The sequence below is a fragment of the Amphibalanus amphitrite genome, unplaced genomic scaffold (genome assembly GCF_019059575.1).
Source record: "Amphibalanus amphitrite isolate SeventyFive unplaced genomic scaffold, NRLGWU_Aamphi_draft 000381F_arrow, whole genome shotgun sequence".
NCBI lineage: Eukaryota > Metazoa > Arthropoda > Thecostraca > Balanomorpha > Balanidae > Amphibalanus > Amphibalanus amphitrite.
The window spans coordinates 442,895-466,336 of record NW_024881875.1 but is presented as its reverse complement, the minus strand read 5'-3'; the positions used below and the strand labels follow the sequence as shown (position 1 = coordinate 466,336).

Here is a 23,442-nt window from a genome sequence, read left to right as displayed (position 1 = left end):
TTAGTGTTTTTGAACAGCAGGAAATGTGCTAGAACAGTTAAGTCCCAAAACAATAAAAGCATGCTTACTTATAGCTTCATTGAGTACAAACAAATGTGTATGATGTAGCTTCCCAGCAATATCTTTTTATTCCAGGTCGAAATGAGTTGAATTGGATCACGGTTAATAAAAGGGTACCTACCTACTTTTGTGTTGGCAGCTTCACACAGGAACAGTCAAAGTCAGCATCGGCAAGGCGCCGCCGTGTCCGATGAAGCTGACGCTCAACATCGACACCATCACGCTGCAGAAGGAAGTGGATGAGGAGACAGACACGGAGGTCGACTCACAGGTGAGCACCGCCAGCACCCTCGCCTGGGAGATAGTTGGTAGAGACTGGGCTTGAGATCAGTGACTTGTTTGGTTGGAAAAGAGGAAGTAGGGACAGGATTGGAGATCAGTGACTTATACCCAGCATGGTGCCGTAGGTACTGCAGGGCTCTGGTAGTTAGACTGTACCGCAGGGCTCTATAAGCACTGGTAGTTAGACTGTACCGCAGGGCTCTGTCGGACACTGGGAGTTAGAAAGACCGCAGGGCTCTGTCGGACACCCGAAGTTAGACTTCACCGCAGGGCTCTATATGTAAGCACTGGTAGTTAGACTGTACCGCAGGGCTCTGTCGGACACTGGGAGTTAGACTGCACCGCAGGGCTCTATATGTAAGCACTGGTAGTTAGACTGTACTGCAGGGCTCTCTCGGACACTGGGAGTTAGACTGCACCGCAGGGCTCTATGTATATGTAAGCACTGGTAGTTAGACTGCACCGCAGGGCTCTATGTATATGTAAGCACTGGTAGTTAGACTGTACCGCAGGGCTCTGTAGGACACTGGTATATAGTTACACTGTTGGTTTCCTTCTGCACCAGTTTAAATAACTCTGACCTAAAAATGGAAAACACTATAAGAATGACACCGCTGGTTATTTCACACCGCGGGTAACCGCTGCATGCAGCCTGTTGTCACGCGTGGGCCCGAATATATAAGTTCCGGCAACGGGACCTAGTCGGTATGGTACCTGATTATTAGGGTTTAATTAGGGATTAATTAATTAATTGTTATAGACCTAACGGGATAATCCCCCCCCCCCCCAATCCTCAGGTATTAGGCGACTCGTGCACAGCGCGCCGGGGTCCGGGGCTGACCGCGGCCGACTCCGGCTGACCCTGGCTGACCCCGATTGACCCCGGCCGACTCCACTGACCCCGACTGACCCCATTGACCCCGGCCGACCCCACTGACCTCGATTGACCCCGCTTGACCTCGGCCGACCCCACTGACCCCGACTGACCCCATTGACCCCGGCCGACTCCGGCTGACCCCGACTGACCCGATTGACCCCGGCCGAGCCCACTGACCCCGACTGACCCCATTGACCCCGGCCGACCCCACTGATCCCGACTGACCCTGACTGACCCCGATTGACCCCGGCCGACCCCACTGACCCCGACTGACCCCATTGACCCCGGCCGACCCCACTGACCCTGACTGACCCCATTGACCCCGGCCGACCCCACTGACCCCGACTGACCCCGATTGACCCCGGCCGACCCCACTGACCCCGACTGACCCCGACTGGCCCCGATTGACCGCGGCCGACCCCGGCCGACCCCACTGACCCTGGCTGACCCCGATTGACCCCGGCCGACCCCACTGACCCCGACTGACCCTGATTGACCTCGGCCGACCCCACTGACCCCGACTGACCCCGATTGACCCCGGCCGACCCCGCTGGCCCACAGACCCGCGTGGTGGAGCTGCACAAGGGCGGCTACAGCGGGCTGGGTATCAGCATCAAGGGCGGCCGGGAGCACCACCTACCCATCCTCATTTCGCGGATGATGCGGGGCCAGCCGGCCGACCAGTCGGGCCAGCTTTTCATTGGCGACGCCATACTCCGAGGTGGGATAGCGTCTAAGGAATTATGACGTCACGAGTGACGTCACCGTGATCGGTGGTTCATATCGCGTGATGACGCCCACGAAATCCGACTGGATCCCAATTTGGGCCGGTCGTGATATTGGTCGGAGGTGATTGAGCTCTGCCGGTCGGTATTTTCATCGGAATGCCTTACCGTGACGTCGCGGCCAATATCGTAGGTCAATACGGCTGTCATTGAGCGCCAGCTGAAGGCTTTGCATAATTAAGTTGAATTTGAGAACCAGACAAATGTTTCTTGTCACATGTGCTGTTCAACAATGCGGCGAAAAGTAGGCTCTACCAAAGGCTAAAGATCGCTCATTTAGCTGGTTTGCCTTTCATAGCATTGGTTTTGTGTCAATATGTATGCTTGCAATCCCTTTGTCGGTTTGTCTGCTAGCGCTCGTTCCAAGGCTGAGGCCGATTGCTATTTGTTTGCCAGTGGACGGCGTCTCCCTGCTCAAGGCCAGTCATGATGAGGCGGTGAACGTGCTGAAAAACACGGGCCCCGTCGTCAAACTGGTCATCAAACACTACCAGGTGGCCAACCAGTTCCTCAAACGAAGCAGTGAGTACCTATATAGCTATCGACTTATCCCGAATATCGTTTGTTCTAATCAGAACAGATTACAGAATCTCTTGAAATTGGCCTGTTTCGTAAACCACTGGATGCCTCCGGATTCTAATATTGCTTGCTTTCCATAGCGCTACTAAACTGAAATAAACTATAGCTATAAAGAAGCACAATCGTCTTAAAGATATTGCATCGAACCAGCTATCGATTGTTTCCAGGATCCTGAATAAACTTTCCCACTCGCTGTGCATGAGTGCCTTCTTTCGGCCCCAGAAATAAATTTTATCATGACTTAATAATTAATTATATACTTCGGTTGAGGTTGCAATCACCACCGGGCTAAGGTGCAATTACAGCTGAGGAAACGGGTTCAATATATTTTTTTAGCAAAAAAAAAAACAATATGCTAAATCGTCATTTGTACCTAATTAGCAAAACTTCTTTTATCATCTTAAAGGCTTTTAAAATATAAGGGTTTTTAAAAGGGAGCCATTGCAGCTTGAATTCAAACTACTGCGGACTTACGACACATTTTTAAACCATTATCTGAACAACACTAAAGTTACAGCTTCTTTTAACTACCATAAATCTCTCAGAACGCTCCGCGACTCCGAAAGTTTCTCGCTGCTTTGAAAACAGGGGTGCCGTTTCGTTTTCCGGCACCGGTCGCCGGCGCCGCTCCAACATATTAGGTATCGGGAACAGTGGAGCTCCCATCGGTGTGGGTGCAGCCACTGAGTGCAATCGGCCGCTCTGGTCTGCGCTGTACGAGACACGGTAGCGCTGCCGGAACTGGCCAGAATGCCGAGTGGTGCCCCACTAATGGCCGCAAATGGACCGGACCGGCGGCCACCCACGCACCGCCGCTGATGTGTGCTCGGTGCGGCTCTGTGCAGTGGCAATGTCCGGTACAGCACCAGACGACCGGTGGTTCGCTAAGACCAATGTGTGTTTAGGAATACTGCTGACGCAACGCAAATGCGCGATATAGCCGTTATTGTCCTCCGTTGTAGATGGTTGTCGTAATACATAGGAGTCCCCTGCACCTATGAGTTGAATGTATAAGGACGTTGGAATATATTCATTTACATTTGTTTGTGCGACAAGATATTGATTTGAAACAGATATGCAACATCTTTTTTTAATAATCACGTTCTCATGAACAAGAAAAGGAAAAATAGTATTGAGATCTGTCCCTCGCATCCGTCCCCGATCTCCTATGCGCTGCCGCTGATCCGCTCAATCCACTGAGCCTGTCCGCCGCTGATCCGCTCAGTCCGCTGACCCGCCCTGGCTGTCCTCTGAGTTCTGACCCGCCCTGGCTGTCCGCCCCGGCAGACCTGAACCGGCGGACGTCCGACTCTTCCATCACCACCTACCTGAAGGCCGAGGACGGCTGGCGCACGCCCACCACCCCAGACAGCAAGTCGCTCAACGGCTTCGAGCTGGACGACAACCTCAACTCGCCAAAGTGGAAAACGGTCGTCCAAAGTGAGTACCGCCGACAGGGGAGTGATATGAAAACCTTCAGGAACCATATGCCATTCACTTGTGTATGGTTCGCCTTCTAGTTTTCTCGGAAAAGTGTGCAATAGGTCATGCAGCGTCATGTGAGTGAAATATGCCTGGTAAAGCCGAAGCGACTGTAACCGTTACAGCGAAACGCCAGCCAGCGTTCCGGATGAATTACAAAGAGGCCCGATTCCTTCCTGACAAATGTCAGATGCATTCTGCATGAATCACACGAGCTCCTGGATGGTATTTGCATCGGTTCTCCTTATCTAAAATGCAGTCATGTCTAGGGGGACCGGGACATGATGACTTAGCTCAATCATGGCAATAGCCATGCACTGGCATATCCAAGCCGTTTGTGCAGTGTTTGTCCCCCAAGAATTGCCCAAATGAAAAGGCTACAGGAATATCAAAGCATTCATGAAGAGGTGTATAAATGCAGCCAAGACTTGTCGTTAATCGTTACCCTAAATCGTCATTTATCGTAAGTAGTTAATCGTTATTCGTTAAATCGTTATCAAGTTAAAATTTGACACAATAATTGCCCATGGCACATGAATAATTGGCAATTAATGCGTCAAATTTTAACTTGATAACGATTTAAGGATTGACGATTAACGATTAACGATAAGTGACGATCAATGGTAACGATTAACGAAAGGTCTTTGCTGCATTTGTACAGTCAAACTGTCTATTTTCATCAACAACACTAATGAAGACTTTATAAACCGCTATTCGCTACACGCTCTGGAGGAGAGTGTAACTTCGTAAGCGCTGTTGAAGCCTTTGGGTACTATCCTATAGGCTGCATATTTGCCGGTGGGCATTTCCCTACCGTCCCGACTCTGCAGTCTGCACGCATTATTTCTTTACCTCCGCACCCGCGAGCCCATACAAAATATACATGTTTGCCACGGTCGTTCAATACACAACTACGAGCCAATCTGAGGCAAGCGTCGATAAGTCTCGCCTAGAGGGATCAGCCAGCCGATCTGTTCTGCGCTGCTGCTGCCGTTCGATTTTATCGGCCCCGACGCCAGCCCCGCAGGCCATGCATTTAGACCGCGCTAAGCGGATAGCGCATCCACTGCTGCCCCCGGCCGAGTACACTACGACCTTGTCCGCATGGTCATCTTTGCTGCTCATTGCGACGCACCCACATACCTTTGCTGGCCTTGGCTCTAGGACACAAATCCGTTCAAATATCACCTTCCGTATGATCAACTATAGCAGCCGTGACACGACGCCACCCGGCGAACTACACGACGCTGTGACACAGATACAGTGAGCGTGCCATCCAGCAACACTTTCCAGAGGTCGGCCAGCCATGCCGGGCTCCCGCGCCGGTCCGGAGTCGCCCCCGTCCCAAGGTCCCGCCGGTGACCCGGTGACACCGCCTGCGGCGCCGGCCGCCGGCCTGTAATGCACGAGTGGCGTGCGGGCGCGGCGCCCGGCAGTGCGCCCGCCGGGACGCCGCCCCCGGCCGCCGGTGGCGCTACCATGCGCGGTTATACCAACCGACCGACACGGTTCACCAGCTCATGGCGGTGGCGTGGTTCGGCAGAAGTGGCCTTTACCGACTGCTGAGGGAGGAAGGGTCTCTATTTAGTTTAGTTGCAAGGTGCATATTGGCAAGAGTTGCCCGTTGTACACGGGCAATTCCCGTCGGCAACTCCCAGCAATCGGTTGCTCGGCAACAGCCTTTTCTGTTGCTCTGGGTTGCTGAAGTGCTGCCAAATGCTATTCAGGGTTGTTCAAAAATTGCCCAATATGTCGGCAACATCCGACGATCGCCGACGGTCGCTGAGCGTGACGTCACGATAATTATAACCAATGGACGAGCTGTTGCTCTCGATCGCCGAGAAGTTGAATATTTTGAACTTTCTGGCTGTTGCTGCGGTGTTGCTGGCCGCTTCTGCTGTACGAGCATGCAGCTATGGAGCAGCAAATAGGTAAAATAAATATTTACAAAATACCGTCCTCCTAGATTTTTCAATGCCGATTACTAGTCAGGATATCTGAAAGGGATTTTGACAGGTTGGATATTGGTCTCAATTCTGATTTATTGGTGCGGATTAGTGCCGGAGAAACCGTGGGGGACCGTCCCCCGGGCCCCATTAATTCCATTTTCTGGGGGGACCTGGGGGCATAATATATACCGAAAGTGGGCCCTTTTTACTTATGTTTTAAAGAAAATTAACCACTTGGGCCTGTATTGGTGTGCTAAATCTCATTCCAAATATCGGAGCCCTACATCAGTGAGTAGATCTCAATAAGTCGGAGCTCACAGCAAGCTAGTGGGCCCAGTCTGAAGATTCCAGGACAAATCTTCGTATGGCATTTCTTCGTCGCGCAATTCTTCGTCCGCAAATCTTCGTCGGCGCATTTATTCGTGTCGCATTATTTCGTGTCGCATTTCTTCGTAGGCGCAAATATTCGTAGCGCATTTCTGCGCCCATGAAGGGAGCTGTATGACCCCTGAAAGCACCCATTCAATAAAACAATCGCTTTGGACTAATTATCATTTTAGTGATTATCAACCCATGCCACAGATAACCAACATACACAAGCTACTCCAACCTTTGATATTTGTTTTAACTTTTAATACCACGTTTTGGCATTAAAGGGACCCTCCCACCTGAACATTAGATTTGAGTTGAGATAGCCAAAATGGGGTCCCTGGCTCACAATTACCGGTTTCGGCACTCACAACATCGAGAAATGCCTTAACTCGAAAATATTGAACTTCAAAATTGCAGCATTTTGATTCAGAGGGGCTAATGCAAAGGAATACCCCTCTGAATGTGTGACGTCAGCGCAGATATCTAACGATTTTTAAATGTTTGACTAAAACGTTTTGTAACACGCGGTGGTATATGCTGCTTTGCGCGCAACAAATGCCGCACTTTCAAATAAAGTCGCTATAGGAACAGCGGAGATCCCAAAAAGTAAACAAAAGTAAGAGTCTAATATCTTGAAAACCGGTGAATATTTTTCGATGAAATTTGGTAGATATTCGTTTTTGCTCTTTCTGAACCGAGCGACATCACTTTCATGCCAATTCATTAACTTTTTTGAAGGCGGGAGGGTCCCTTTAAGAAGATGGTGGCATCACTAGCGAACGATGGCACAGACAAGCTATCATTAATACATATCGATACATATATAATATGTAGAAAACTTTAATATCCAACGCCACAAACCTCAAAACACATCTGCGTCCGGTTGCCGGTGGGCTCTGGAATGCCGGTTGTCGAGAGTCGCCCAGTTCCTCGGCGTGACGTAATTGTGACGTCAGCAATGTGAAAGCAAATTCATCGGTGTTGCTAGGAGTTGCTCGCATGCTGCCACCGGTTGCTGGGCGATCGGTTGCCCAGAGTCGCCGAGCAACCGATTGCTGAGAGTTGCCGGCGGAAGTTGCCCGTGTACAACGGCCTTTATTATTCAATAGTGGTGAGCTGTGTGCATGCTCATCGTTTCGCTCTGCAATGTGGGCGATCTTCTTTCAACTGTTTCTCATTCCTCATCGATACTAGAGATTTATGTATATATGTAAAATAATTACAAGAATATGTTTCATTGTAGTCTTGGCGATTTGTAGGTAGTAATTTAAAAGCACACATAAACAGCAGTGAACTCTTCGCCAGTTTCAATCGTTATCTAAGAATATGCTATGGGACACCAATGAGCTGAGACCGGCCACAATTATAACATAAGGCCACCATAAGGCGATAAAACTCCCGAGTATGCCATCTGGATAACATCACCAGTAAAAACATGGCCCAAGGACTAGTTCCGTGAAATGTATACAGCATGCCTTACGCTGTATGTATTACTGACCCTGGCTCAAATGGTGATTTAGACCCTGGTGATAGTTTATACCTACCTACAACCAGGATGAAATTATAAAAGGTATTCCCCATTCGCTAAAATCGGTATGAAATATGCTAAATTAAACAAACCTTATCCAATCTTACACACATACTTGCCCAGACGCTAATGGAGCTTCGATACACAAATAGCCCTGCAGCCTGAGCTATTGCGAAATACATCCTCGTAATGATATAAATGGGAAAGGCAATGGGAACGTGTTGTTTTTATATTAAAATTGGTTACACATGTGTTTCGGGAATAATCCCTTGGTCACACCATATAAAAATAACTACCTATATCGAAATACAATCGAGGTCGAACGGGGTCGAATGGGGACGTTCACAGACACCTTTTTGTGTCTGTGAACGTCCCCATTCGACCCCGTTCGACCTCGATTGTATTTCGATATAGGTAGTTATTTTTATATGGTGTGACCAAGGGATTATTCCCGAAACACATGTGTAACCAATTTTAATATAAAAACAACACGTTCCCATTGCCTTTCCCATTTATATCAATACGTCTATGTAATAATAACATCCTCGTAAATTCAGTTGAATGAGACCACTCCCCGTTACCGCGCTGGCTGGACGGGGTCGCTCCTTCCGCGGGTCGCGTCCTCAGCCGCCGGCTCGTCCCTCTCATTAGAGTGCTCCGACAAGGGTCATGTTGTTCTGCAAGCTGCAGCGACCTGTACTTACAACCCTGGCAGTGGGCTGTCAGATAGGCGCTGAGTTGTTTTCCAGCTGGTCGAGCTGTGGCGCTGGTCGGGCCGACTGTCGGTTGCACGGGCTGTGGCCTGTGGGGCTGGTTGGGCTGTGGCCTGTGACGCTGGTCAAACTGGACTGTCGGACTGTGGCCTGTGGCGCTAGTCGTTCTTTGGCGCTGGTCAGGCTGTGGCGCTGGTCGGAGCATCGAGTTATGACCTGCGCCGCTGGTCGGAGCCGGGCTGTGGGGCATGGTCGGGCTGTGGCGCTCATGTTCGGGTCGGCACGGTTGTTCTGTGGCGCCTCTCGGATCGACTGTCGGGCTGTGGTGGGACAGCCCGGCTGTGAGTCTCGCCGTATACAAGTCCGCCACTAATTAGCCTGTCTCAGCTGGCCGCCGCTGTCCTGACGGGTGAATTTCCCCGCGGGAGTGTCGCTGGAAGTGTTTCGGCCGGCTCGGCTGCCGTTCGGCCGGTCGTGTTTCCCTGTTCTCTGGTCCAGTCGGTCAGACGCTGATGAGCAGCTCGTCTCCGGAGGGCCATTGAAGGTGCACACGGCGCCGGCCGTCAGACAGGCTCAGCCGTAATGCGCCGCCCGATGCTGACCACCTGGGGTACATACGACGCGCGGGCATGTGTCCCTCGGCTGCTGCGACACAGGGTGGTGCGGGGAGCGCCCTCAGTACGTCACCAGCTCCTTGTGTACTGGTGAGGGAATGCAATTCGAAGATTCGTTTCCTTCGTGACTGCATTACAAAGGACTGAGTTGTGACCTCATGTCGTTTTGCAATGCCCAGGTAAAGCACATCCACATTTTCAAAGGAGATCAGCAGCATTGATTTCGAGATTCCCAGGAGCCGATGCTTTAAGATGATAATTATTTGAGACACGAAACAAGCAGGTATATACCTAACTAAAGTCGCGACATCCAGGGTAATCACTACTTTACCATTTTCAACACAGACTTATTATCGTATATTGCCCTTGCTGAGTTAATCCCACTAATTATCCGTCCAAGAGATTTTGGGTGAAACATTTCCCGATTGACGACCACAGCCCAAGTTTCATTTGGGGCGCTGCTGCCCACTTCTCTATTAGCTAAGTTCACTAATTACATGTCAGTATAGCTGATGCGCTGTGCTAAATATCTGCTTCTCATGATAAAAGCACATTCGCTCTGCTTGATATGATTGCTGCATAGTCACTTAACTCTGGAAGCTTTGATTTGCATAGCTTCGGGGTAGTTTAAGATAATTATAAATGACTGGTCTTGAATGCATCATATGCACTGTCATTAAATCAATTTCCTTTCTAATAAGATACCAATCCCGGGCCCCCAATGACTTGTAGTGAAGTGAGCTGATGTTCAAGTTCATGGCCCGAGTTTGCGGCAGTCGAAGGAGAAAATATGCTGGCAAATGTTTACTTATAGAAGTGGTGTACTTACTACTTACATTAGCCTTTTGAAGTTGTCTTCTATTTGGTTGGCGGCTGATTAAACAATTGTTTATTCCTATTTCATTATTTATCGGATGCTTTAAGCAGCATTATGTTTTCAAATTGATCAGCTCGCTCCGCAGACCATACGCTTGCCAATGGTGGGCGAGGGAAAGGGGAAAACCAAGGGGAAAACAGCGAGTTACCTTTTTACGACAGCCGATCTTCTACACGCGCATATTAGCGTGCATTTTACCTGTCTACTAGCAATATTGTTTATTGTTTGCTGTTGGCAGTTGATATTTATAGTTTCTGCAGCTTTCTTCACTGTAATATTACGGTGGGGAAAACTTTCCTTATGGTATAACGGTTATGACTGTATAGGTATCGATGAATAAGGAGCAAATCCAGAGATGCGCGGTTAGTAGCTACGTCATCTGTCATCCCCCAGGATCTGGTGACTCGCTAATGTGAGGGTTTCAGTCTGTTCGATTTGTCTCAAATTTGTACGGAAGCCGCTGAATCACGTCGCTCGGCTATATTCTGACTTCCATTGAGTGTCTAGAAATGTGCTCCTCCGGAGACGGCGTGCGTCACAGACCGGCTCGATACGGCTGGTACATACGTGCGTCAAACGCTCAGCCCGAGCCGTATAATTACACGGCGCCGGCAGACGCGACGGCGGCGCTCCTGTTTATAGGACGAGTCTCAGTGACCCGGAATGTCAGGAGGCGACTGATTCCGACCACGGCAAACGTCAACGGCTCCCACCGAGCTGTTCCGATTGAAAATCCGACACCGATGTATTCTTTATCAGACGAAATACGCACTGTGGGTTAGCTATTTAAAATGTGAGCAGCTACTCTGCATGTGCAACTCGCCCCAGCTCAAGGCTGGACCACCCGGACCTATTCCAGCTGTTGTTTTTACCAGCTATCGGACTCACTCAAAGAATGGCATGGACCGTGGAGGTTACGAGGTCAGGTCATGCTAAATGCGCTGTCTATGGTAGATTAATTAATGAACAATCTTCATTTTCATATTTTCAGCGATACCTTTTAATTGCAATATAAATGGCCACCATAACTCACTTATTGATGTGTCTGATTCGGTCCTGCTCAATGCCTCTGCAATGCGGACAGCCGTCCAAAGGTCACTAGTCACGGTCACAGACCACCCTCTCTGCAGCCATCTCAGCCCTGCGGCTTCAGAGCTTCCAAAACCAGTGCTCACCGCGCCTGCTTGATATGAATTAAGGATGATACAGCACGCCCGCACCGCGGAGCCGAGCGCTAAATGTCTCAGCTCAGTTCCTGCAGTGGCGGCGGCTCGCGGTCCCGTAGCTCACGGCGCCGTACCCCGTCCCGGCCCGTCCGGCACCCGTGGCGGACCGACCGCGCGGGGCGCAGCGGTGGCCCAGTCCAGCCTCGATCGATCCCCGCGGACCGGCTGCGAGGGAGGGAAAGAGGCCAGGCCAGGCGCCCCCGCCCCGCCCTGCGGCGAGCTTCCGTTGGCGGCGGCGCGGTCCGGGGGGCGGTCAGCTGATAGTGACCAGCTGTGACCGGAGCGGTGGACGGTCGGTCGACCCAAGGCTAACCGCCGCGGGCTCCAGTCGACCCTGCCCTCGGCCGTCAGATTTTTACTGCAGAAACTGGACTGCAGCGCGGGAGGCATCGCCGGTACAGGTCATCGATGGGAGGTCGTCAATGCGAGGGGTCATGGCCAGTGGAATTCAGGTGGTGGTCAGACTATTGTGGAATTATGATCAGTTAGTTGACTTCCAGTGTGCCGTTAAGATGTTAATTTTGTCAAATTTGGGACTAACAAAAGATGGTAACTTTGCATAAGAATCACTTAAAGCTAGTCTACTGAAAAAAATGAGCTAGCCTCGGCCAATCTAGGAACACGTGTAAGTATTTAAGTAGGTACCTAATATATAGGTAACAGTCGTCGTGTTGATGCATAAAATTAACATCGATAACAAAGTGAGAGACCGATATCAGTCGGCTATGACATTTAGGTATATCTCGGAACGACCATTGACCCCCCTGATTACCTACTTACTGCACTGTCTGTCTCCGCCTGTATATTACTCATCATCCACCTTTTGGTCAGTTTTCAGAATTATACGGATTTCCCGGATTTCCCGGATGTAGTGAGGAGCAAACTTGATGAAGTCTTGGAAATGAGTTGGAGCCTAGTTAAGGATGCCTTGTAAGTTTCGGATTCATGAGCCGCCTTAGTGGAACAGATTGCTTTGCGAAAGCGGAAGGTGACACCGTCATTTTGATTTCCTCTGGCTTATGCAATATGATTGTTTGCTTTGACTTGTTTGTGGGGTTGTCGCGGGAAATTCATACCCACAGCTATATGGAAGAACGAATATAGCTTAACACTGAGAGCAACGAATTGGCATTGGAGGCTTTATGCCAGGACTGCGGAGTCAGAGTCGGAGTCGGAGTTGGAGTCGGTCGGAGTCGACAGTTCTGCCCGGAGTAGGAGTCGGAGTCGCCAAAATCTTACTGACGACGGCTCCGGCAGTGTTCCTTTTTTCAGACTTTTGGTGGCAAATCACACCTAATGGGGAAAAAAATATGAATGACCGACTTAACTTCATCTCTGAAAAGAGTTTCATGTATTACCAACAGTCAGTTCACATGTCACTTGACAGTTGATGCACCCACATCCTTTTGTTCCACACCCTGTCAAGATCCTGGCATGAAATCCTGGTTTATCTGTTGGCATAAAAATTGGCATTACGCCATTCTGCAAAAATACTTCAGTTATTTACTTTCTTTTTTCTCATCCTAGGATTTTTTTTCTTTATCGGCACACCCACCAATATCCAATTTTAGAACACTGGGCTCCGGAGTCGGAGCTAAAGCTGCACTTGGTTCAATATATAAGCACTCTGCGCCTGTTTGATTAACGATACTGCGCCCGAAATGAGATTTTGTCGAAAAAGGCCATTTCACTGTTTTGAGCGAGCTTTTTCAGCGAAAGAAGCAGAAGACGGTGAATTCCCCAGAACTTTTAATTCTGCATATTGTTTTTAATGCATATTTGCAACACATAGCCTTGGAACGCACAAGGGATCGTTTCAGGCAAGATTAAGACATTTCCATTATGATCTTCAATATCATGATATGGATTTTGATAGAACCTTCCGGAGTCGGAGTCGGAGTTGGAGACAGAGTTGGAGTCGATTTTCGAAGCCGGAGTCGGAGTCGGAGTCGGAGTCGCCCTAAAATCCATGGACTCCGCAGTCCTGGTTTATTTATACCTATTTATATTTGATTACACTTCATGTATCCTATATAATCTGGTCTGCTATGGGCGCTCTATGATTGCGCACGTTCATTGTTCAATCGATGGAAATCCTACCGACCCTGGCCGCACGTAAAGGTCACGTCACAGGTCACTGGACGAGCCAAAGGAGTTTACGGGATACTTAATGCGGGGAAAGTTCACAGTTCAACATTTCAGTGTCTCGGTCAAAATTGACGAACCCAATATGTCAGCGAGGTACCGAATCGTACTGCTTCCTTTAGAAATGCATTGACCAATGACTTCACGATTAATCGCCATGCCTTATTTATAGCAGCGCTGTCGTATTTTTATACAGCTCCATGAGGCCTTGAATTATTAAAGGGAATGAGGTGAATCAAAGTCGAATGAATGCTTAGATACAGGGGCGGTCGCAGACTTGGAGTTTGGGGGGGCCAACTTGGCAAAGGGGCCCCTGCGCTGACCCGGGGGGCCCGGTGCTAGCTTAAAGGGGCCCACGGGCGTAGTGCACGGGTGCAGAAATCTAGGCCATGGCCGGTGAAGCGGGGGGGGGGGGTAGGGAGCGGCACCCGAGCGGAGGCTCATTGAGAGCTTTGAGGGTGCACCATGTGGAAAAGGTACCGAAAAGTGCATTTTGAAGCATTGATTATGTCAATAATTCACGCAACTGTGAATGGACTACCGCAAAAGTAAAGGCGGCTAACTTTGCCATTTTCTTTGCAAAAAAAAACCTTTGCCATTTTTTAAGATCATCATGCTAAAACTTTGAACAGTGGGTCATCGGTATCTGTTCACTGTTCAATCACATGTGTTCCGACTTCCGTTTAATCTTTTACTTGAGCACAAATGCAAATTTTGAAGACCATTACAGTAGCAAATGCTTCGAAAGACGGATAGTGGGCAAAATATCTCAAATTTGTCGTGCTGCATGGAAAGTAGTGTTGCTGAGGAAAGGGGATTTTGTTCCAGATTATTGTGGATGCAGAATACATTGTATGCACTCACTGCAGAATTATTGTTGGTGCAACTACGCCCACTGTACCCATGGTTCCTAAATGGGCCCATCCAGGGGGGCGACACGGCTATTCACGCAATGTATTCATTTGCGGGCCCCGCGGGGCCTCGCGATGACGCGGCTGGAGGCAACCACTCAGCGCGCTAGGATCCTTCTGGCGGGGCCGGGCGCCGTAAGGTGTGCAATGAATGGGCGGGCAGACAGAGATGAGGTAGGTATTGAATTTGAAATGACATCATGAGCAATTGGATGGGGAGAGAGAACGTTTCTAATGGAGCTGGGGATGGGGGAAAACCAAAAATATCACGGCCGGTTCAGTGCTCCCAGCTAACAATTTGCCGTTGTTACAACGTCGTTTAAACGTTGTCAAATGGTTACCACAACGTCCCGATTTATCGTTGTGACAACGTAATTTTGTAGACTCCAGACAACGGCGTGACAACGTCATCCGACCATGCATTTGAATGTCATCACAACGTTTCTGTAACGTGGCCGTGACGTCCCAAAACTGTTCTTACAACGTCCCGCCAACATTATGAAATGTTTTCTGTAACGTACCAACAGTGTTTCTGGAACGTTGTCACCACGTTTCCGCAACGTGACTACAAGGAGTATAGAACGCTTTGGCAACGTCTCTGCGACGTTTTTATCACGTGCGCACCACGTTGTCGCTACTTCGTATTGCCGTCCCTGCGACCCTGAGTAAACGTCCTAAACATTTTCGCAACGCCCTCTCAACGTGTTCGCAACATACTCAGAATATGTTTCCGACGCTCTCTTCCCGTTCTCTAGGCTTGTAAAAAGGCATGTAAGAAGTTTATATTTCAATACATCATACAGGTCAATTTACAAAAAAAAAAAAAAAACGGCGGCGGCGGCGGCATCGGTGATGGGGCATGGGGCCCCCGGCCCAGAACTGGTGGAAGTTCACTTCTTCACTAACCCTCGCTGGGAGGATCACTCGGTGGACCGTTAGGCACCGGCTCATTTGCGGCCTCGATGTCCCTAGGCAGCTGGCAGTGCCCGACTAGACGGTCTGCGCAGTGCGCACCCCCCGTTCCGGTCGCAGCTTCCGGACAGCCACTTTGCTACCGCATTGCCGACAGTAGGCCTGCCACAAGGCGTGCTGACGAGTTGCAGGACGTCTGAGGGAAGACATGAGGGAAAATCAGACATTCAATTCATGAAAAAATCACAAAAATACCTGCACCACTTTCCGTAACAGTGTGACAGGCTAGATCAAACATGTCAACACCTTAGAGGCTAGAGCTACAATGAACTATAGCCTAGACCGCACGATATTACAAGGCACAATCTTGCAAATGCTACTCGTAAATGGTACTTTGACTTACCAGTCAAAGCAACAATCGCATCAAACGCAGACAACTGGCGTTATCTTTCATCTTCCAGCTATCTCAGCCGCGCCCGCCGCCGGCCCTCACTGCTCGCTCGCGCCGCGTAGACTGCGGCTCGGCCGGCTGGCTCTGAACGCCGGCCGGTGACACTGACGTCACGGCCCCTCAGGCGAGGTCAGGGCGCGAGCCACTGCACCGTTCGCCTGAGTGGCGGCCCGCGTGGCTTGCTGGCAGCCGCGTTTACATAGGGATAGTTGCAAGCCTCTAGCTCCGCCTGTGATGTTGCAAAACATGCCAATGACGCTTTGCAATTTACACATGTTATATATATATATATATATATATATATATATATATATATATATATATATATATATATATATATATATATATATATATATATATATATATATATATATATATATATATATATATATATATATATATATATATATATATATATATATATATTAGAGAGAGATAGAGAGAGAAAGGTATCAGAATTCACTTGTAAAAACACCGCTAATTATTCAGTACCTATAATGTCAATGTTGTGAAAAACCGTTTTAACAACGTGTTGGCGACCACCAGCTGACAACGTGAACAGTCCAAGTGTTAAAATATGTCAAATTTAACGATGAAAACTGAATATGCGCATTGAAAGTCAAAGGAAATGCATTATATGGCCATATATGTCACCATGCATTATCAATATATAATGCTGCAAGTGCGCGGTTGCTGCAACGTACCAATAAAACGTTGTCACGACGTTTTACCACGACTTTCGGACCAAACCATGGCTTCACAACGTTCAGAACGTTGCTACAACGTAATTAAAACGTAATTTCGCAACTTACCGAAACACGACGTTGTGACAACGTTGTAGTAACGTTTCCTGTTAGCTGGGCTCCGACGGGGCTGGGCGCCGTACGGTGCGTAGTAATTTAGACGGGCAGACAGAGATGAGTTATCGGATTCGGCTCTCTGGTGGGATTTTAAGACGTTTTTAGTTAAGCTCAGGTTGGGGCAACCCGCTGGCGGATGCAAGGGAAGGCATTTGGGACAAATGTTATCCCCCACAGGCCCACATCCGGGGCAGCGTCCGAAATCGTTTTTCGAGAATAAAACGAAAACTTCACAACTTTTATGAGGAAAAGTGTATTGATCGGTGCACAGTAGTGCGCAAGGAATCAAAATCCGATGTTTTTTTTAATTCACAGAAACCTTTTTTAGGGTATATGCCCCCCGATGTGTTCAAGACCGCTTCCTGGATCCGCCAATTAAGAATAGGTATGTCACGGTCGATTATCGAGCTTCGACGGGACTGGGCGCTGTATGCGTCGTACCTACAATGAAGAGGCCGGAGGCGTATAGACACCTCACCCCACATCCTACTGCTCTACCCGTGCCTCTGGGTGAAGCACTGTGGAAGCCCACAGGACCTGCGAGTCGACGTGGCCGCCGGATACTGCAGCTCCCCGGAGTTGCCTGGGACCGAGGGTTTAACAGTAGTAATTTTCACTGGTGGTGAATCCTCGTAATGTAGAGATAATATCCTCAAGGACCTCCGTTACGATTTTATATTCCTTAACAATATGGCTGACCAATTATGCTTGCCTACGTTCAGGCATTATCCCTGATGCTTATCCGCCCACTACAACATGTGTTGTCTGTCAATCAACCATCGCTCGACGACGGGATCAATTCTAACCATCGGTACTCGGTTGTCAATTCACCCACCCCGTTTCCCTAAAAATAGACGGGTCAGACTCGGCCTGGGTCCTAACGAGTCCTAGAATCGCCAGGGACGGGATCGGGTCGACGTTATTGCACCGGTCTTAGCGTCTTTTGTTACATGTAGAGTAGACAGCTTCGACCACGGACGTCGGACCGTTCTACGAATGTACGCACCATCCAGGCCTAAGATGCGTCGAGCTTTATAAGAATGCAGTCTAGATCAATCAACATAACAATGGTGGTATGCAAACGTTAAAATCTCTCCCCGGCTCCCGCAACGTCCAACGCTCCTCCGTTATACGCTCGCTCGATGCGTCCGCCGAGCCGGCTTGCCTCCAATGACGTCATCGGCCGGCCGGCGGCGTTCAAGGTCAAACGGCTGGTGTCCTTACCTGGAGTTCTATAGCCTTGGGCCCATCGATAGCGCTTCGGCGATACCTATCGCCTAGCTAGAGGCTGCAATGGGGCCCTTAGAGTACGGTGTCAGACCCCCAGAGGCCGGCGTTGGACCCAAAGGTCAGCGAAGGGCCTCAAAGGCCCCAGGTAGGGCCCCAGAGGCTGATGTGGGCCTTCATAAGCAAGTGCGTGACGCCCAAAGGTAAGGCTTGAGCCCCCAGAGAACATAATAGGGCCATCAGTGGCCGGTGTAGAGACCTCATAGGCCAGTTTGCGGGCCCCTCAGAGGCTAGTGTGGGGCCTCAGGTGTCGCTATGAGGCACTTAAAGACCGGCATGGGTCCTCAGAAGCCGGCATCGATCCTTCAGAAGCCAGTACGGGGCCCTCAGAGGCACATAAGGGCAGTTTCGGTCCCAGAGACAGAAATGGGACCATCAGAGGCCGGTGTGGGTCGTGGGACCTTTAGAGGCTGGTTTGGGCTCTTAAGGGTCAGTTTAGAGCCCTCAGAGACCAGTACAGGGCCTGCAAAGGGCAGTTTGAGACCACCAGAGACCGAATTGGGCACTCAGAGGCTAATATGGGTCCTTACAGGCCAGCATGGAACCCTCAGAGGTTAGGATGGGGCCCTAAAAGACCGACATGGGCCGGCGTTGGACCCCAGAGGCCAGCGGAGGGCCCTCAAAGGCCAAGATGGACCCTCAGACGCCGATGCGGGCCCTGAGCGGCCGGCATAGGGTCATCAGAATCCAGTGCGGGGGGCCCTCAGAGGCTAATGTGGGTCCTTACAGTCCAGCATGGGCCCTTAGAGGTCAGTGTGGGGCCCTAAAAGGCCGGCATGGGCCGGCGTTGGACCCCAGAGACCAGCGGAGGGCCCTCAAAGGCCAAGATGGGCCCTCAGACTAGGCCGATGCGGGCCCTTAGAGGCCGGCATCAGGTCTTCAGAAGCCCGTACGGGGCCCTCAGAGGCTAAGGTGGGTCCTTACAGGCCAGCACGGGCCCTCAGAGGTCAGTGTGGGACCCTAAAAGACCGGTATGGGCCGGCGTTGGACCCCAGAGGCCAACAGAAGGCCCTCAAAGGCCAAGATGGGCCCGCAGAAGCCGATGCTGACCCTTAGAGGCCGGCATCGGGTCTTCAGAATCCAGTGCGGGGGGCTCTCGGAGGTTAATATGGGCCCTTACAGGCCAGCATGAGGCCCTCAAAGATCAGAATGGGACCCTAAAAGACTGGCATTGGCCGGCGTTGGACCCCAGAGGCCAGCAGAGGGCCCTCAAAGGCCAAGATGGGCCTTCAGAGGCCGATGCGGACCCTTAGAGGCCGGCATCGGGTCTTCAGAATCCAGTGTGGGGCCCATAGAGGCTAATGTGTATCCTTACAGGTCAGCATGGGCCCTCAGAGGTCAGTGTGGGGCCCTAAGAGACCGGCATGGGCCGGCGTTGAACCTCAGAGGCCAGCAGAGGGCCCTCAAAGGCCAAGATGGACCCTCAGACGCCGATGCGGGCCCTGAGCGGCCGGCATTGGGTCATCAGAATCCAGTGCGGGGGGCCCTCAGAGGCTAATGTGGGTCCTTACAGTCCAGCATGGGCCCTTAGAGGTCAGTGTGGGGCCCTAAAAGGCCGGCATGGGCCGGCGTTGGACCCCAGAGACCAGCGGAGGGCCCTCAAAGGCCAAGATGGGCCCCCAGAGGCCGATGCTGGCTCGACAGCTGGTCTTCAGAATCCAGTGCGGGGCCCTCAGAGACACTTAAAGGCTAGTCTTGGGACTCGAGAGACAGAAATGAGGCCACCAGAGGCCGGTGTGAGGCTCTCAGACGCCGGTTGGGCCCCTGAGGCCGGTTTAGGGGCCCTCAAAGGCCAGTGGAGGGCCCTCAGAGGTCAATACGGGTCCTCAGCGGTCAAGGTGGACGCTTGACCGCCACTGAAGGGCCCTCAGAGGTCAGTGTAGGACCCTCAAAGACTGGTATGGGAGCTGCTAATAGCTGGCGTGGGTTTCTTGAGCCTCGTGACAATCGAATACGGGCCAGGGCCCCATACGGCCATGGGGGCCCATCGGTTGTTTGGGGGGGGGCCAAATGATATGATGGCCCCCCCTGATTTGCCTTTGGGGGGGGCCATGGCCCTGATGCCCCCCCCCCCCTGCGACCGCCACTGCTTAGATAAGACTGATTGGAGATGAAATGCTCAAAGAAATGAAAGTAATAAATTAACTAACGTCATCATACGACTGCCGTTTAGTGATAAATTTGTCTTCCTCCTTTTTAACGGCAGTTGTTATTTTTCGTTCACTGATTGGTCATCTAGTATTGTTCGGAACACACATGTTGGTGCAGTAATTCTCACCGCATTACTGCACTTACCGAGCAACAATGGGGCGCGCCCATCAACTACGTGCGAGTGCGCGGAGGCCTGTCCGTCAGCTGTGAGTGCGCGGCGGCCGTTCAGCGCGCGGCGGCCGCTCAGTGCGCGGAGGCCCACATTGTCCGTCAGTTGTGAGTGCACGGCACCATCGATCAGACTTAGTCCTGCAGCGGTCATTTGTTTCCATCCAGGTGAGCCGGCACGTCCGCGACCGGATCCCTCCGGCTGTGACCCTGCCCGGCATGTCACACAGTGAGCCCTCACCTATACCGCCATCCGGTGTGATATGAACACATCTTCCCGTCAGCGGGACCCGAGCGGAGACACGTGCCGCCGCTCCCTCAGCCCAGCAGTCTTCCCAGCCCGCGGCACGTATCTGAAGCAGAACGCCTGTCCATACCAAATGAACTGGTAAAGTCCATGACATTTGTCTGACAGGCCATGTGCCGAGCGGTGGAGCCGCCCATTTGGCACTTCACTGCTCTATTGAGCGGGGGATTTCAGAGCGCCCGCCACTGGTGCTGAGGAGCGAGTTTTATTTCAGCGACAGTGAGATCATTTTTCAAAAGAAGCCTCTTGATCATTTCAGTACACGTTTACAGTTTCTGCCATGTGACATGCAATTTAACCTTGTGCGAATTTCTGCCTCCTGAAGACGAAAATGGCGGCTGAACTTTCCATAAACGTGGCCGAATTTCTAGCACGCTCAGCTGGATACGATGCCCTGTAAACTAGCAAACGAGCAGTGGACAGCTTCGCCAGTGCATATGAAGTGCTCAGCATTCTTGGACTCCCCTCACCCTGAGGTTGCGCGGGGCTGCAGATAAATCGCTGTCTGTACGGCCGGTGGCTGGTGCTATCGTTGTCCGCACGATGGCAGCAAGTTGATCCCTGTTTGATCCCGTGTCGCCCGGGCGTGGACGCGGAAGTCGCCGACATTGATCGCCATGTTTAGGACTGAAGGTGCTAGCGATCCTTTCAGCAGTGCCATGGGGAGTCTAATTTGGTGCAATTGAAATTTTGGTTATTTATTTTGACGCACTAGGTCTTAACAAATTATTCAGACCACTTTAAAGGAAATAATTAAATAACAAATCCAGGAGAATAATTTGCTTCTCAGTGCATCCAATGAGATCCCATTCACCAACGTTAATATGGCAACCGCTCAGAAGTCGCCATGCTAAAAAAGATATATTGCAAGGTAAAGTAAGTGAACTTGAAGGTAGCACTTGGAAACCTGAGCTGTGCACATCACATCGGCACTCAGCGCACTCTGGCCTGCCCTACCCTGCGGCTCTTAGAAGTTAGTTCAGCGCATGGCTTCTGTGCTGCAGTCCTAGGGTCTCTCGGGTATCGATGCGGGCGGCGGCGGCGGTATTAAAAGGACGTGCTGGACGGACTGAGCTCGGCGGCGGCGGATTTCGCACCGCCGGCGATCGCTGTGGAGTCGGCTGTAATCCGCGCCCTATACATAACGCGACTCGCTGGCTGCGGCTCTATTCGAAACGGAACGTGACCGGGGAGTTATGGGTCGTCCGAGTCAATTTTCCGGCGCGGGCATTGAGTGCTCGTCCAATGCCTTCAGTTTGTGGGCGTCCCATCGCAGGGTTACTGTTATAGAGGGCTGGTGACGCGCGGCAAACACTAATCAAGGACCTCGTATTTAATAAGATGCTAAAACGTCTTTCTGGTAGTCCTGGAATAAGGTGCCAAACCGTCTTTCACGGTAGTGATGAACCAGACCGAGTCCTGAGCTGCCCGCCCCGGTGTCCTCTCGACTGAGCGGCGCTGCTCCCTCTCTGTGCCCCCAGTCCCGCTGCTGATGGCCTACATCACGCGCTACGTACCCGGCACGGACAAACTGCGACAGAACGCCTTCGAGGTGCGCAGCATGGACGGCCTCAGCTCGGGCGTGATCCACTGCGACGACCTGCTGGCGCTCTCCCAGTGGACCAAGCACGTTACCAACAACATCATGGGACTCACCAACCTTCAGGTGAGGGACCGTGTGTGCCAGAGACGCTGCAGGTGAGGGGCGGCCGCCGTCAGGGGTGCCTCTCAGGTGTGTGGAAGAAAGCGCTGAGGTAGAAGGCGACAAAATGAATGCCACATTGGCTTAGAAGCATTTACCCTGTCCAGTGTCCCAAGATTATAAGAATTAAGATGCCTGTGCCGGCATATAATTATTTGTCACTTAAACGCTTACAAAAAAAAATAAGCTAATCCACATGCTCACTAATCATCACACACCTCCATATGCTCCGTTTCCGTCAGATGAAGCTGTATAACCGCGACCTGCCGTCGGCCGAGCATATCACGTTCATGGGCTGGGTGTGCGAGGGCTACTTGAACCCGGCGCAGACCGGGCAGGACTGGGTGGTGCGCTTCCTCGCACTGCGCGGCTCAGAACTCTACATCTTCGACAAACCTCCGGTAAGTAAATGGGCGGGCGAGAGGGGAGAGGGAAAGAGTGGGAAGAAGGGACTGAGAGGCAGAAAGAGAAAGTTTAAACGTAGGGGACATTGAAAGGCGTAAAAAGATGCCAGGGCGTGAATATTCTTAAAATGTCGATTAATATCCTAAGTTTCAAATGTTTATGATATGATCTGATAATTTTTAACTCCTGATTTTGGCAGCAGAGGGATTATTTTTTACTATTCCCTTAGTCATTTCATCCCAAGGAATGCATTATTGTAGTTCAACTGCTCCCGAAAACAGGTAATGCTGCTGCGGTTTGTTGGCTGTTTGTTCGGCTTTGGATGCAGCTTTGCATTATTGAGTGTCTCGGATGAGCGAGGAATGCGGAGAGCAAACAAGCTTTTTCTTATTACGAAGTTGATTTGTTTCAGTGAAAGACACGTCCAAAACTAGTTCAATTTAATAGCATGTGTGCTGTTAGCCACAGCCTGTTCCCCGAAATGACCTTTCACGATTGATTAAGCCATGTTCATGAGTAACTAATACTATAGTACCATGCCATGCCATCGATCTGATCCCTACCTCCCCGTGGTAATTCTATTTTCATCGTTTTTTATGTTGCCTCGATATGCAGTCACAGTCACCTATTCAGGATGACCGAAGTCAAAGGAGTTATTCCTGGCATTGATTCAATAAAGATGTCGATGGAGTGTATGAGACAAAATCGCATCATCATAAACATAAAAAGATAAAAAATACATGAAACATGCCTACCTTATATCTATTCTGTTCATTGGGCGGCTCGGTAGCGGAGAGCC

The 23,442-nt window shown here is 50.6% G+C and overlaps 1 protein-coding gene across 1 annotated transcript in view; it reads left to right on the top strand.

Annotated features, from left to right (window-relative positions):
- Positions 1-23,442, top strand: part of LOC122390069 (gamma-1-syntrophin-like) — a 47,787-nt gene that overhangs the window by 5,334 nt on the left and 19,011 nt on the right. Inside the window, exons 3-8 of the mRNA XM_043382692.1 lie at positions 200-331; positions 1,781-1,940; positions 2,401-2,526; positions 3,871-4,023; positions 22,018-22,202; positions 22,481-22,639. Coding sequence (XP_043238627.1) covers positions 200-331; positions 1,781-1,940; positions 2,401-2,526; positions 3,871-4,023; positions 22,018-22,202; positions 22,481-22,639 — 915 coding nt within the window. The remainder of the gene's footprint in view (positions 1-199; positions 332-1,780; positions 1,941-2,400; positions 2,527-3,870; positions 4,024-22,017; positions 22,203-22,480; positions 22,640-23,442) is intronic.